This window comes from Lepisma saccharinum, chromosome 6 (assembly GCF_977018435.1).
Source record: "Lepisma saccharinum chromosome 6, izLepSacc3.1, whole genome shotgun sequence".
Lineage (NCBI taxonomy): Eukaryota > Metazoa > Arthropoda > Insecta > Zygentoma > Lepismatidae > Lepisma > Lepisma saccharinum.
The window spans coordinates 89,297,367-89,312,834 of NC_139234.1; the positions used below are offsets into that span (position 1 = coordinate 89,297,367).

General features: G+C 38.5%; 1 protein-coding gene across 1 annotated transcript; it reads left to right on the forward strand.

Annotated features, from left to right (window-relative positions):
* Nucleotides 1–282: 282 nt before the first annotated feature.
* Nucleotides 283–1,554, forward strand: LOC145989154 (uncharacterized). Its single transcript, XM_083124448.1, has 2 exons — nt 283–432; nt 772–1,554. Exons 1-2 carry the CDS (start codon nt 283–285, stop codon nt 1,552–1,554), a joined length of 933 nt encoding a protein of 310 aa, XP_082980574.1.
* Nucleotides 1,555–15,468: the final 13,914 nt, after the last annotated feature.

The window sequence follows — 15,468 nt, forward strand, 5'->3', positions numbered from 1 at the left end:
TACGTATGTATTGTAGACATTAAATGTATGTATATATCGTCTTTGTGCGTCTGTTACATAGCCAGACACCGTGCGGGAACCGACGAATTTAGGATAATTCGGGCGAGGGTGGAGTTCAGCCAGTTAGCCAATGTAGTGCGGAGCTTACTGGAAACTGACACTCAACAAATGGTCCTTCGGGCCGGATGCGTGGTCGGGAAATCAACGAGCCAGAAGAAGAGTCAACGTGCCACACCCTCGGTCCGCCATATGCGTTTAGCGTCTCTTGTACGACGAGTCAACATGGAGCAGTTACTGGCGTCAAAGACAGTCCTCAAATGGGAAGTTACTCGGATTGAAAACAAGTCAGCTTCGCCAACGCTGGAAAGTGCGACAATTCAAGTCTACATAGACAAGGTCCTTCAACTAAGTGCAGACTGTATTGCAATAGTTGTGAATCTCGCTAAACAGTGCGAATAAACATTGTTCTCTGAGTACTACGATGAACTGAGTACGGTGCAAGACAGATTAGAGTTCTTGTTGGGCTCCCTGTACCAAAAACAGAAGGAATCCGTTTCTGCCGTTGTCGCGATAGCGGTGAACAGTGATGCGAAAAGTGACGTTTGGTTACCAAAACTAACATTACCAGAAGTCAGTGGTGACATACATCAATGGTTGTCATTTCGGGACTTATTCCTGGCATCGGTTCATGACAACAAACACCTCACTGGCGCTCAGAAGCTGCAATATTTGAATTCGGGATTAAACGGTGAACCGTCATTATTAATTCAGTCCATAGCAATAACTGATGCAAACTACGAGGAGGCGTGGAATCTACTAGTTTCGCGGTACCAAAACAAGAGAGAGATTGTGAACAGCACGATTAAACGCTTGGTGAATCAACCTTGTGTGCCATCAAGCTCGGCTACAGGGTTACGCAAGCTCATTGACGTCACTTCTGAGTGTGTGCGTGTGCTGAAGGTTTTGGACATTCATGTAGAGGCTTGGGATGCAATATTAGTCTTTCACACCACCGGCAAGTTGGATGCAGAATCTAGGCAAGAGTGGGAACTTTCACTGAAGAATACAGAATTGCCTAAGTTCCAGGACCTGACTACGTTCCTGGATGTGCGTGCCAGAGCTCTTGCAGCGTCTACTGTGACCTCGAGCCTCCCAATGTACAGCAAACCTCCTCCCAGGGCCACTGATCGTCAAGTGAAGAAGAATGTAAATTCGTATCACACAGGTGCTGAAACTGTGTGTGTTAAATGCCGCGGACACCACAGGTTGCATACTTGTCAGAAGTATCAACAAATGTCTGTGAAAGATCGGTACTATTTCGTGAAATCCAATGATTTGTGCTACAACTGTTTGAAATCTAATTATAACGTCGGAAAGTGTACTTCACGCACGTGTATGGTGTGCTTTAGAAAGCACCACACATCCCTTCACTTCCCTCCTCGCGAAAATCCAAGTTCTTCGCAGCAAGTGATGTCCCACATCGCCAACAAGAACAAAAGCCATTCCGTTGCAGGAAGTTCTCTTGTCTACAGCCACCGTGGGCGTCAGGGATAGACACAACAACGTACAGCATTTTCGTGCACTCTTAGATGCGGAAATAAAATTTGATACAGGAAAGTTTACTGATGAAAGAATTAAGAAAGATTACCAAATTAAAATGTCAAATAGATTTGATGTTTTGCAGGATTTAAATGATGATGAAAATATAAATGAAACTGACGTAAATAAGAATTGGGATCACATACGTAATGCAATAGAATCAGCAGCTAAAGAAAGTATAGGATACCATAAACCGAGAAAAAGTAAGCCATGGTTTGATAATGAATGTCATAATCTAATAGAAATAAGAAATCAGGCTAGACTTAGGTGGTTAAATAACTCTGATGATACAAATCTAAACAATTATAATAGAATAAAGCGAGAAGTTAACCGCACGTTTAGAAGTAAAAAAAGAGATTACTTGAAATGCAAAATTAACGAAATTGAAACAAACAGCAAAAATAAAAATATCAGAGATTTATATAAAGGTGTAAATGAGTTTAGAAAGGGGTGGCAACCTAAAGTAAACTTGATAAAAGATAAAGACGGTGATTTTCTAGCTGACCCAAGCGATATTCTAAATAGATGGAAGAAATACTTTAATGACCTTTTAAATGTGCATGTAGGAGATAAATCAGAAGTAAATGAAGTCCACACAGCAGAACCTTTAGTTCTAGAACCTAACTTGACTGAAGTTAAAGATGCTATTAAAAGGCTAAAGAATAACAAAGCACCTGGCATTGATTTAATACCAGCTGAGTTAATTAAATATGGTGCAAATTCATTAATATGTCAAATTCATAAATTAATTTGTTTAATATGGAATAAAGAAGAAATCCCTCAACAGTGGAAAGAATCCATAATTGTTCCTGTGTTTAAAAAAGGTGATAAAATGAACTGCAATAATTACCGTGGAATTTCTCTACTCTCAACAACATATAAAATATTATCTAACATTATTTTAACAAGACTAACCCCATATGCTAATGAAATTATAGGTGATTATCAATGTGGATTTAAACGCAACAGATCAACTACAGATCAAATTTTTCACATCAGACAGACACTTGAAAAAAAGTGGGAATATAATCAAAATGTCCATCAGCTATTTGTTGATTTCAAAAAAGCATATGATTCGGTCAAAAGAGATAAATTATATAATATATTAGTAGAGTTTGGAATACCTAAGAAACTTGTTAGTATGATAAAAATATGCACCAGTGAAACAGAAAGTAAAATTCGTGTGGGTATTAATATGTCTGACAAATTTACAATTCATGATGGGTTAAAACAAGGAGATGCATTATCTCCATTGCTCTTTAATTTTGCCTTAGAATATGCTGTTAGGAAGGTAAACGAAACTAAAGAAGGACTAAAATTAAATGGTGTGACTCAGTTGTTAGCGTATGCAGATGATGTAGACTTACTGGGGGATGATGTGAATACAATTAAGAATAATGCTAAAATATTTTTCAAAACTGCTAAAGAGATAGGTTTGGAAGTTAACAAAGAGAAAACTAAATATATGCTTACAGGCCGAAACCAAGTGTTAGGTAATAATCAAAATCTAATTATTGATAACAACTCGTTTGGAACAGTTTCCAAATTCAAATACTTAGGAGTAATATTAACAAATGAAAATTATATTAAAGAGGAAATAAAAAGTAGGCTTAATTCAGGAAATGCATGTTACTTCTCTCTTCATAAACTTTTGTCTTCTCGTTTAATATCTAAGAAACTGAAAGTTAAAATATACAAAACCGTAATTTTGCCTGTAATATTATATGGATGTGAAACTTGGTCTCTTACATTGAAAGAGGAACATAAATTGAGAGTATTTGAAAATAAGATCCTTAGGAAAATCTTTGGACCTAAAAGGGATGAGGAGACTGGTGAATGGAGAAGGTTACATAATTTAAAACTACATAATTTGTTTTCATGTCCAGATATTATTAGAATAATTAAATCAAGAAGCCTTAGATGGGCAGGCCATGTGGCAAGAATGGGAGAGGAAAGAGGAGTTTACAGCATTCTTGTTGGGAAACCTGATGGTAAGAGACCTGTAGGAAGGCCAAGACGAAGATGGAGGGACAACGTTGAGATGGACCTAAGGGAAATCGGTAGGGATGGAAAAGAGTATATAGAACTTGCTCAAGATAGTATATTATCTTATGTAGTAGTTATGCTGTCTAATGTATTTCTGTTTGTCTTGTGTAGTATCGGTGATGTGTCTTGTGTTGTAGTTGTGCTGTCTACTATGTTTGTGTAGTAGTTGTGCTGTCTAGTATGTTTGTTTTTGTCTTGCGTAGTAGTTGTGCTGTCTAATTTGTTTGTGTTTGTCTTGTGTAGTAGTTGTGGTGTGTAGTTTGTTTATGTTTATATTGTGTAGTAGTTGTGGTGTGTTTGTGTTTATATTGTGCTATAGTTGTGATCTGTTTGTGTGATTCTTGTATAGTAGTTGTGCTGTCTAATGTGTTTGTGTTCGTCTTGTGTAGTAGTTCCTCCATTCATATTGGGGGTTAGGCGTAGAGCTGACAACTCTGCACTGTAAAAAAACAATGTCAAGAAACAGCAATATAAGGCCATGGATGTTCCCAAGGTAAAATATTCCGGAGGTAAAATAGTCCCCCGTTCGGATCTCCGGGTGGGGACTACTTTGGGAGGTCCCTGGACTAAGGATAAGATCTACGTTAGGAATAAGGATATTAAATTAGGCACCTGGAATGTTCTGAGCCTTTACCGGCCTGGGGCATTTCAGTGTACAGTTAATAAGATAGTTAAGTATAAATTAGATGTAGTAGCTGTCCAGGAAGTTAGGTGGCCAGGAGAAGGGAATTGTAAAACTAAAAATTATACTTTTTTCTATGGTGGTACTGAAAATCATAATTTTGGAACAGGCTTTTTCATAAATAATAGAATTATCTCTGCTCTTAAAACAGTAGAATTTATTAATGATAGGATATCATATGCAGTTTTACAGGGTAGGTGGTGTAAAATTATTTTAATAAACATACATGCACCAACGGAAGATAAAGATGATAATAATAAAGATGATTTTTATACAGAGTTAGAACAGGTCTTTGATAAATTTTCTCAGTATGATATGAAAATTCTGTTAGGTGACTGTAATGCACAGATTGGCAAAGAAGAGACATTTAAACCCACGATTGGTAAAGAAAGTCTTCATGAATTAAGTAATGATAATGGTATAAGATTGATTACTTTTGCAACCTCAAAGAATTTAATTGTGAAAAGTACCACTTTTAAACATAAAGATATCCATAAATATACCTGGTCTTCTCCAGATGGTAAAACTCATAATCAGATAGATCATATTCTCATTGATAAGAGAAGGCATACTAGTATAATTGACGTTCGTACACATAGAGGTGCTGACTGTGCCAGTGACCATTATTTAGTAATTGCTAAATTAAGAGAAAGACTCTCAGTGATAAATCATAAGCAACAAAATCTAAAAGTTCTAAAATTTGATACAGGAAAGTTTACTGATGAAAGAATTAAGAAAGATTACCAAATTAAAATGTCAAATAGATTTGATGTTTTGCAGGATTTAAATGATGATGAAAATATAAATGAAACAGACGTAAATAAGAATTGGGAGCACATACGTAATGCAATAGAATCAGCAGCTAAAGAAAGTATAGGATACCATAAACCGAGAAAAAGTAAGCCATGGTTTGATAATGAATGTCATAATCTAATAGAAATAAGAAATCAGGCTAGACTTAGGTGGTTAAATAACTCTGATGATACAAATCTAAACAATTATAATAGAATAAAGCGAGAAGTTAACCGCACGTTTAGAAGTAAAAAAAGAGATTACTTGAAAAGCAAAATTAACGAAATTGAAACAAACAGCAAAAATAAAAATATCAGAGATTTATATAAAGGTGTAAATGAGTTTAGAAAGGGGTGGCAACCTAAAGTAAACTTGATAAAAGATAAAGATGGTGATCTTCTAGCTGACCCAAAAGATATTCTAAATAGATGGAAGAACTACTTTAATGACCTTTTAAATGTTCATGTAGGAGATAAATCAGAAGTAAATGTAGTCCACACAGCAGAACCTTTAGTTCTAGAACCTAACTTGACTGAAGTTAAAGATGCTATTAAAAGGCTAAAGAATAACAAAGCACCTGGCATTGATTTAATACCAGCTGAGTTAATTAAATATGGTGGAAATTCATTAATATGTCAAATTCATAAATTAATTTGTTTAATATGGAATAAAGAAGAAATCCCTCTACAGTGGAAAGAATCCATAATTGTTCCTGTGTTTAAAAAAGGTGATAAAATGAACTGCAATAATTACCGTGGAATTTCTCTACTCTCAACAACATATAAAATATTGTCTAACATTATTTTAACAAGACTAACCCCATATGCTAATGAAATTATAGGTGATTATCAATGTGGATTTAAACGTAACAGATCAACTACAGATCAAATTTTTCACATCAGACAGACACTTGAAAAAAAATGGGAATATAATCAAAATGTCCATCAGCTATTCATTGATTTCAAAAAAGCATATGATTCGGTCAAAAGAGATAAATTATATAATATATTAGTAGAGTTTGGAATACCTAAGAAGCTTGTTAGTATGATAAAAGTATGCACCAGTGAAACAGAAAGTAAAATTCGTGTGGGTATTAATATGTCTGACAAATTTACAATTCATGATGGGTTAAAACAAGGAGATGCATTATCTCCATTGCTCTTTAATTTTGCCTTAGAATATGCTGTTAGGAAGGTAAAAGAGACTAAAGAAGGACTAAAATTAAATGGTGTGACTCAGTTGTTAGCATATGCAGATGATGTAGACTTACTGGGGGATGATGTGAATACAATTAAGAATAATGCTAAAATATTTTTCAAAACTGCTAAAGAGATAGGTTTGGAAGTTAACAAAGACAAAACTAAATATATGCTTACAGGCCGAAACCAAGTGTTATGTAATAATCAAAATCTAATTATTGATAACAACTCGTTTGAACCAGTCTCCAAATTCAAATACTTAGGAGTAATATTAACAAATGAAAATTATATTAAAGAGGAAATAAAAAGTAGGCTTAATTCAGGAAATGCATGTTACTACTCTCTTCATAAACTTTTGTCTTCTCGTTTAATATCTAAGAAACTAAAAGTTAAAATATATAAAACAGTAATTTTGCCTGTAGTATTATATGGATGTGAAACTTGGTCCCTTACATTGAAAGAGGAACAGAAATTGAGGGTATTTGAAAATAAGATCCTTAGGAAAATCTTTGGACCTAAAAGGGATGAGGAGACAGGTGAGTGGAGAAGGTTACATAATTTAGAACTACATAATTTGTATTCATGTCCAGATATTATTAGAATAATTAAATCAAGAAGACTTAGGTGGGCAGGCCATGTGGCACGAATGGGAGAGGAAAGAGGAGTTTACAGGATTCTTGTTGGGATACCTGATGGTAAGAGACCTGTAGGAAGGCCAAGACGAAGATGGAGGGACAACATTGAGATGGACCTAAGAGAAATCGGTAGGGATGGAAAAGAGTATATAGATCTTGCTGAAGATAGGGAAAGATGGAAGGCCTGTGTTGCTGCAGCCATGAACCTTCGGGTTTAAGAAGGCTAGGGAGTTAGTTAGTTAGTCAAGATAGGGAAAGATGGAAGGCCTGTGTTGCTGCAGCCATGAACCTTCGGGTTTAAGAAGGCTATGGAGAGAGAGTTAGAATAATTTGCCCAAGCAGCAATTTACTTTTGATCAACAGTGGACACACCTACATAACCTTGATCTTCCCGACTCGTCCTTCAACAAACCAGGGAAAATAGACATTTTATTTGGTGCGGATATTGTTCCCTTACTTTTAAGACCTGAGAGAGTTGCAGGTCCAGTAGGTACACCAACGGCCGTAAGTACTTCACTTAGGTGGATTCTTATGAGCAGAATTAACGTTCCGCGCAATAAACGCGCAGTGTCATCACATCATGCGTCATGTAGTGAACTGGACGCTACCCTAAAGCGCTTCTGGGAAATAGAGACTGTGCCATCGGTAAAACTGTACAACGAAGAAGAAAACTTTTGTGAATAGCATTTTAGAAACACACACGAACGTGACATCAACGGTCGTTATGTTGTGAGATTGCCCTTCCGAGAACAAAGCGGTGTTCGCGACCCCTAGCGGTGCAGCGTCTCAAACAAGTGGAGTAACAACTCGTCAAGAATCCACAACGTCAACAAAAGTATGCTGAGTGTATGCAGGGATACCTAGACTTGGGTCACATGATCGTCATTCCAAATTCTGAATTACCTGTGTCCCAAGAAAGCAGTTGCTACCTTCCACACCATAGTGTCATCAAACAGGACAGTTCCACAACGGGTTTACGGATCGTGTACGACGTCAGTGCGAAGACGACGACAGGAGTTTCCCTCAACGATAAGTTGCTTGTAGGCCCCAAGATACAAGACGACATAATGCCCTTGTTGCCACGTTTTCGTACATATTAAATTGCCCTTACTTCGGACATTGTCAAAATATTCCGACAGGAGAAAATACACCCAGATGATGCAGAATATCATCGCATAGTGTGGAGGAAGTCACCGAAAGAAGAGATACGAGACTTCAGATTAGAGAGACTGACGTTTGGTACGGCTAATGCTCCTTTCTTACCCACCAGGTGTTTACAACAGCTGGCCCGCGACGAAGAGGCAGACTTCCCTGAAGCAGCGGCGATTACATTGAGAGACTTTTTGTACACAATCTAGTGACTGGCAGTGATACAGTAACCCAAGCTATCACGTTACAAAAACAAATAAGTGAATTTCTACAAAGAGGTGGTTTCGAATTGCGGAAATGGTGCTCGAACAATTCAGAAGTATTGAATGAAATCCCTGTACATTTTCGAGAAACGAACTTTCCATTGGATGTGAGCATAAATGAACATATAAAAGCACTCGGGATCGAACGGCATCCAGCGAGTGACGAATTCGTGGTATCAGTGATTCAACCCGCAACTCATGGGTAATTCAACAATCGCATTCTGTTATCGGACATCGCGAAAATATTTCACCCCCTAGGCTGGATATCTCCAGTAACTGTCATAGCAAATATCTTCATGCAAACACTTTGGCAAGTTAAACTTGACTGGGACGATGTACTTCCACCAGAACTAGAAATTGAATGGCGAAGTTTCCAGGCGGAGTTGCATAAGTTGCAGGATATTAAGGTGCCTAGACGCATCGTGTCTTCAAAACCTAACGTGCGAACTGATAGGTTTTTGTGACAGTTCTGAGCGGGCCTATGCGGCCACTGCCTATTTACGTTCTACATACAGCGACGGCAGTGTTGAAGTGCATTTCGTAGCAAGCAAAAGGAAAGTCGCGGCTCTGAAAAAAGCGACTCTTTCGAGACTCGAACTCTGTTCTGCAGTGTTACTCATACTTTTGCTGCAGACAATAAAGGAAGCTCTTCATTTGAACATTACAGATATGTTTGCATTTACTGACTCTACAATAGTGTTGTCTTGGATAAACACTTCTCCTTCTAATTGGCGTACATTTATTGCCAACAGAGTTGCTAAAATACACGAAGTTCTCCCTGCAGAGAATTCGTTCCACGTGTGCAGTGTAGAGAATCCAGCTGATTTGGCGACAAGAGGACTTACTCCCTCTACCCTGCTCGAACGTGATATTTGGTTCTTCGGCCCACAGTGGTTAAACAATCAGTCGTTCAATCCTACAAGCACGGTGAACGCAGCAGGAACAGCTGAGGTTGAGAGAGAGAGAGAGAGAAAAAAGGGCCTTCTCGTGTTACAGTCTTCGGTCTGGGTGGAAGAGTTATTAGTAAACAAGTATTCAACCTTATCAAAGCTCCAACGAGTAGCGGCTTGGTGCTTCAGATTTATGCATAACACCAAGCGAAGTGCTAATGAAAGTCAGTTTGGACCCCTCTCAGCACGCGAACTTAATCAACCGTTGCTTGTGTTAGTGAAGCAAACCCAAATTACAGCATTCCCTACAGAAATGAAGCATTTGAAAGAAGGGAATCCTTTGCCTTCGAACAACCCATTACTCAATTTGACTCCTTTCCTGGACCAGAAGAGAATTCTGAGAGTAGGTGGAAATTTACACAATGCACAAATGACAATTGACAAGAAACATCCCATTCTGTTACCTCGTGAACACAAACTTACAGAGCTCATCGTGAAATATGAACATTTGAAACATTTACATGCGGGACCACAATTGCTTCTTGCTGTGCTACAGCAACGTTTCTTGATTATACGAGGGCGGGGCTTTATTCGAAAAATTGTGTTTAAGTGCAAATAATGTTTTAAGGAAAAACAGTTGACAGCATCTCAACTCATGGGTAGTTTGCCAGCCCCTCGCGTCAACCCAGGCCGAGTATTTGCAAATACAGGTGTAGATTACTGCGGCCCATTTTTAATAAAGAGTTGCCAGCGCAGGTCTTCAAAAATCACCGAAGGATACGTCGCTCTTTTCGTGTGTCTTGCAACCAAAGCAATTCACTTGGAAGCGGTAAATTATGCATCAACGCCTACGTTCATTGCTGCATTACGTAGGTTTGTGGCCAGACGTGGCAAACCTAACCAGATATTCAGCGATTGCGGAACGAACTGCGTAAGGGCAAACAGAGAATTGAAAAGGCTACTTCAATTCATGCGACAAAAAGAGCACGTCCAATCGGTGTTAGATGTTTTGGCCTCTCAAGGCATTCAATGAAATTTCAATCCATCGAGAGCAGCACACTGGGGTGGAGTATGGGAAATTTCAGTGAAGGCAGTGAAATATCACTTGAAAAGAGTTATGGGCTCAACATTACTCACTTATGAGCAGTTCATCACGTTATTGACACAAATAGAGGCGTGTCTTAACTCGAGGCCATTAACGGAGTTACGTAATGATCAAAATGACCTAACGGCACTCACGCCAGGACACTTTTTAACCGGCCGGTGATTCGTTACTGGCTGTACCACAAGCAGACATTACGTCACCTACGTCGAATTGTTTGTTCAAGTGGTATTTGATCCAAAAAAATTACGCAATATTTTTGGAAACGGTAGGCAACAGAGTACTTGTCCAGACTCCAGCAGCGGTCCAAATGGATGGAGAAGAAGGAAAATCTACAGATAGGAGATCTGGTGTTGTTGAAAGAACCTACCCCTCTACAGCAATGGAAGCTAGGAAGAGTAGTGAAAGTTTATCCAGGACCAGACAAGTTAGTACGATTCGTGACAGTGCGAACAGTTGATGGACAATACAGATGTCCAAATGTGAAACTTGCTCCTCTCCCCTATTCTAAGGATGTATATATCGTCTTCGTGCGTCTGTTACTTAACCAGACACCGTGCGTGAACCGACGCATTTAGGATAATTCGGGTCAGGGTGGAGTTCAGCCAGTTAGCCAATGTAGTGCGGGACCTTCTGGAAACTGATACTCAACAGGTTCCTATCGGCAAGCCTCGACGCTCTTGCGAACAAACTGAGTGATGACCAGCTGAACATCACGCGTGCTGGTTTCTCAAACTTGGATTTGGGTTTGATCAAGCGAAAAGGTGTATACCCCTATGAGTACGTCACGGAAACCGGCAAGTTCGACGACGATACTCTTCCTCCTCAAGAGAAGTTTTACAGGCGGCTCAGAGGGGCTGGCATCACGACAGAGGATTATCATCATGGACAACTGATGTGGAATGAATTGAAATGCAACACTCTCGGTGATTATCACGACGCATACTTGAAATTAGACGTGACAATACTCGGCTATGTTTTTCAAGCATTCAGGAAAAAGTCAGTGAATATTTACAAGTTGGATCCTGCACATTTTTACAGCCTTCCTGGTTTGGTGTGGTCGGCCATGTTGCTCCAAACAAAAATCAAACTCGAATTGATATTGTATATAGACATGCTTCTCTTCATAGAAAGGGGGATACGTGGTGACATGTTGCAATGTTCGCAGAGATATGCAAAAGTAAACAATATGCACATGTCTGAGAATCAATATAACTCGAATAAACCATCAAGTTACATATTCTATATCGACTAAACAATCTCCATGGGTATTCCATGATGCAGAAGCTTCCCTACGGAAGATTCGAGTGGCTTGATCCCACTTCGATAGATGTTTTTGCTTTCAACGACAGCGAATGTGGTTTCTTCGCAGAGGTGAATCTCGAATTTCGGATTTACCACTAGCACCCGAAATCATATGTCCACCCGACTAAAAGAAAATAAGCTTCTGATGTCTGTTGAATTTAAAGAGAGATACGTCGTGCACTACAAAAGTCTACGGTTTTTTATGGAAAAGGGAGTTTAGGTAGTAAATGTGAGAAGAATACTCAAGTTTAAACATTCGGAGTGGTTGAGACCGTACATCGAGACCAATACAAAACACAGAACCGCTGCCACTTCCGACCTGGAAAAAAAATTATAAATTGATAAATAACGCGGTGTATGGAAAACGACGGAAAATGTAAGAAAGCATGTTAATGTGAGGGTGATTTCAGATGCCAGGAAGTGTCGGAAGCTGATTCCAAAAACAGCATTCAAGTCGCGAAAGATCTACCACGAACAGCTTGCCTTGTTTGTCATGGACAAGAAGATTATTCGATTCAACAAAGGCATATATGTTGGAGCAACTGTCCTGGATTTGTCCAAGCTCCACATGTTGGAGCTACACTATGATATTATGAAACCCTTGTATGACGATCGTCTCTGTGTTCTATACATGGACACCGACAGCTTTGTGTACAACATAAAGACATCAATCACTATGAAGACGTAAAACATAAATCCATGCTCGAGTATTTCGATACATCTGCATATCCTCATCCAAACAGGTAAAACATTCCATCTCGTAACAAAAAAGAACCTGGAAAATTAAAAGATGAGAGAAATATTGACATAATCCTCGAGTTCGTTGGTTTGAGATCCAAGATCTACGCGATTAGAGCCGAAAGTAGCATCATCAAGATGGTCAAGGGTGTGGGATGAAACACGGTGTAGAACGAACTCACATTTCAAGATTACGTCGAGTGTCTTAGCGCATCGTCGCCGATACTGAAAGGTGAGAAAAGGATCCATATCATCACATCCAACGAGGTGCGTCAAGTAGCATTGGATCCTAACGACGACAAAAGATCCAACCTCGAGTGTGAAATTCACACTCTCCCATTGGAACACTATTGTTTAAAAATGGAAAGAATTACACCCATTGCACGTAAAAAAAGTACACATTCCTCTTCGCACCACCACACACTTCACATAAAATAACCAGCATTCCTATGAACTTGTTCGGTTTCAGAAAGCAAATCACCATGGAAACTGCACCACTAGCTTCAATAATCTCTTGCCTTCAATGTTATCTAAACTCAACTGTCTCTTGATCATTCACCTGAACAGCATTTGGACGAAATATGATGACGAAGTTGGCAAAACGTTTCACATCTTCAACAACATCTTACATTTTTACAAGATTCCTATCGGCATTAAACTTCAGATAACCATGAATCCGAAGAATGCAGGTGAAATAAAAATTTCCTCTCAGAGTAACATTTATCGAATCAAACACGATAAGATGGATTCTGCGACAACGTACGATGTTTCTGCAGGAGATTATTTTTACGTTAAACTTCTGGAAAAATACAACGAACTCATTAATCTTTTCTTAGAATTGAAAATCACGTATCCGTTAATAAATAACCATAATGCCTAACGATATTTTCGGACACACGAAGAACGTGGATCATGCCAGCGAGATTCTCATGCTGGATGTCAGGCTTAAAAAGTTGAGAAGTGATCTGATTGCTTTGCAAAATACAATCAACACCAGTTTACAATCGGAAATAGCAAATCTTCAATCACAATGCTTGGACCCCATTCTCAAAATCAATTCCGAACTGAAAACTCTGTGAAAAATTACGTCGACGTGCCTTCATTTGATAATGTTCAAAATATACAATTGAGCGTGAATTCGTTTCAGAACGATTTAGTTACATTGCAACAGTTTCAAACAAAAGATTTGGAAAAATTAAAACTTGAAATTGAAGAGCGAACTTACAACATTGAAAAAAAATTGTCTGATTTCACAAAACGCTCGAAGAAATTAAAAATATATTACAAATTTTGAAAAACACCATCACGATTTATCTTCATCAAACGAATTGCAAATTATCAGTAAAAGCGTTGCAAACATACAAATTCAATTGGAGGTGTACCGAGCTTTCGTCCAGATGCAAACTACGATTGCTGCACTTCAGGCATCTTTGGAGTTGATTAACGAAGAGATTAAAAATATTCATTCTCAAGTAAGTGCGTTGTCAAGTATTCAAGACACACTAACTACGGTTCAGCAGAATATTGATTATGTAGAAAATTTGAACGTCGAATCTAACCTTTGGTCATTTTCATCACGTATTGGACAACATACAGCAGGATCTCGAAACTTTACAAACGAGTGTCCCTTCGAACGAAGATTGAGAAAAGTTGAGAACGGCTGTGTCGACGTTGTCCGCATCAAGTGACACCAAAACTTCTTTGATCACACTCGAAAGTACGGTCGGCAATCATCCCACCTCGAAAGAACTTCCTTAAAAGAAATATTTCACGCATACTGAAACGATTAGAAACCGAAGAGACAAACACGGAACAGATTCGAGATATAATTTATTCGCTTCGCGACATGGTTTCCACGTTACCGACATCTCAGAGTGTGAACGATCTCCATGTGCAATTTACCGAGATGAGAAACATCATAAACGATCCTACCGAGAAAAGTTCCAAATTAAATTTAGTTGAATATCGAAGTAAAAATCAAACCGTCGTTTTTGCCTATAATGGAAACCATAGTGGAGTATTTGTTGGTCATAGAAAATAAATTTAGACGTTGCATCCGCATCGCCCATATCACAGATTTTTAATCGACGGTACTATAGAACTGTATGAATTTTCGTATTGGGTATGTAGAAAACAGCTCGCTATTTCTACAATGACGTTAACAAGTAAGCGTGGAGTCCAGAAGGCAGGAAATATTCCTTTGGCGTACTGGAACGAAACTCATTCCGTATATGAAATACACAAAGACGAGGACCATACGGTTTTTAACGTGAGCTCAGGTGACAAATTATTTATTCAAAATACCAGCGAAGTGCCACCTTTCGAACATCCTATTACGTTAGTCATTCTCTTCAAACGAAATCTCTCACTCAATGTATACAGATACAATCGTGAACGAGTTGCACAAACCTGCACGTCGCAATTACGAACGTTTGGCTGTGGTAACTAAAGGCATTGATGATTTGTGGCAAAGTGATTTGATTGAAATGAGTACCGGAAGTTTAAAAAATTTACATAAAATCAGTAAAGGATACAGATACCTCATGACCGTCAGAGACACATTTTCAAAATTCGCATGGGCTTTACCTTTAAATTAAAAAAATGGAATATTCGTGGTCGAAGCATTCCAAACCATTTTCGTTGAAAGTGGTAAACGTCCTCGATTTCTTCAAACGGATAACGGAAAAGAATTTTACAATACGATTTTCAAACAGTTTATTCAAAAACATGAAATTCATCATTATTCGACTTTCAGTCACATCAAAGCCAGCATCGTGGAAAGATTTAATCGAAATTTGAAAACGTGCATGTGGAAACGATTCACGCTACAGGGAAATTACAAATGGGTCGACATCCTGCAGGAACTCGTTGACGATTACAATCACACCGTTCACAGCACGATACGCATGAAACCCGTCGACGTTACTAAATCTGACGAGCGGCGTTTATTGTCCAAAGTACGGTCCACGACAAAAAAACTAAATACAAAATCGGAGATCAGGTGAAGATCTGCAAATTCAAACGTACGTTCGAGAAGGGATTCATAAAAAATTGGAGCACGGAATATT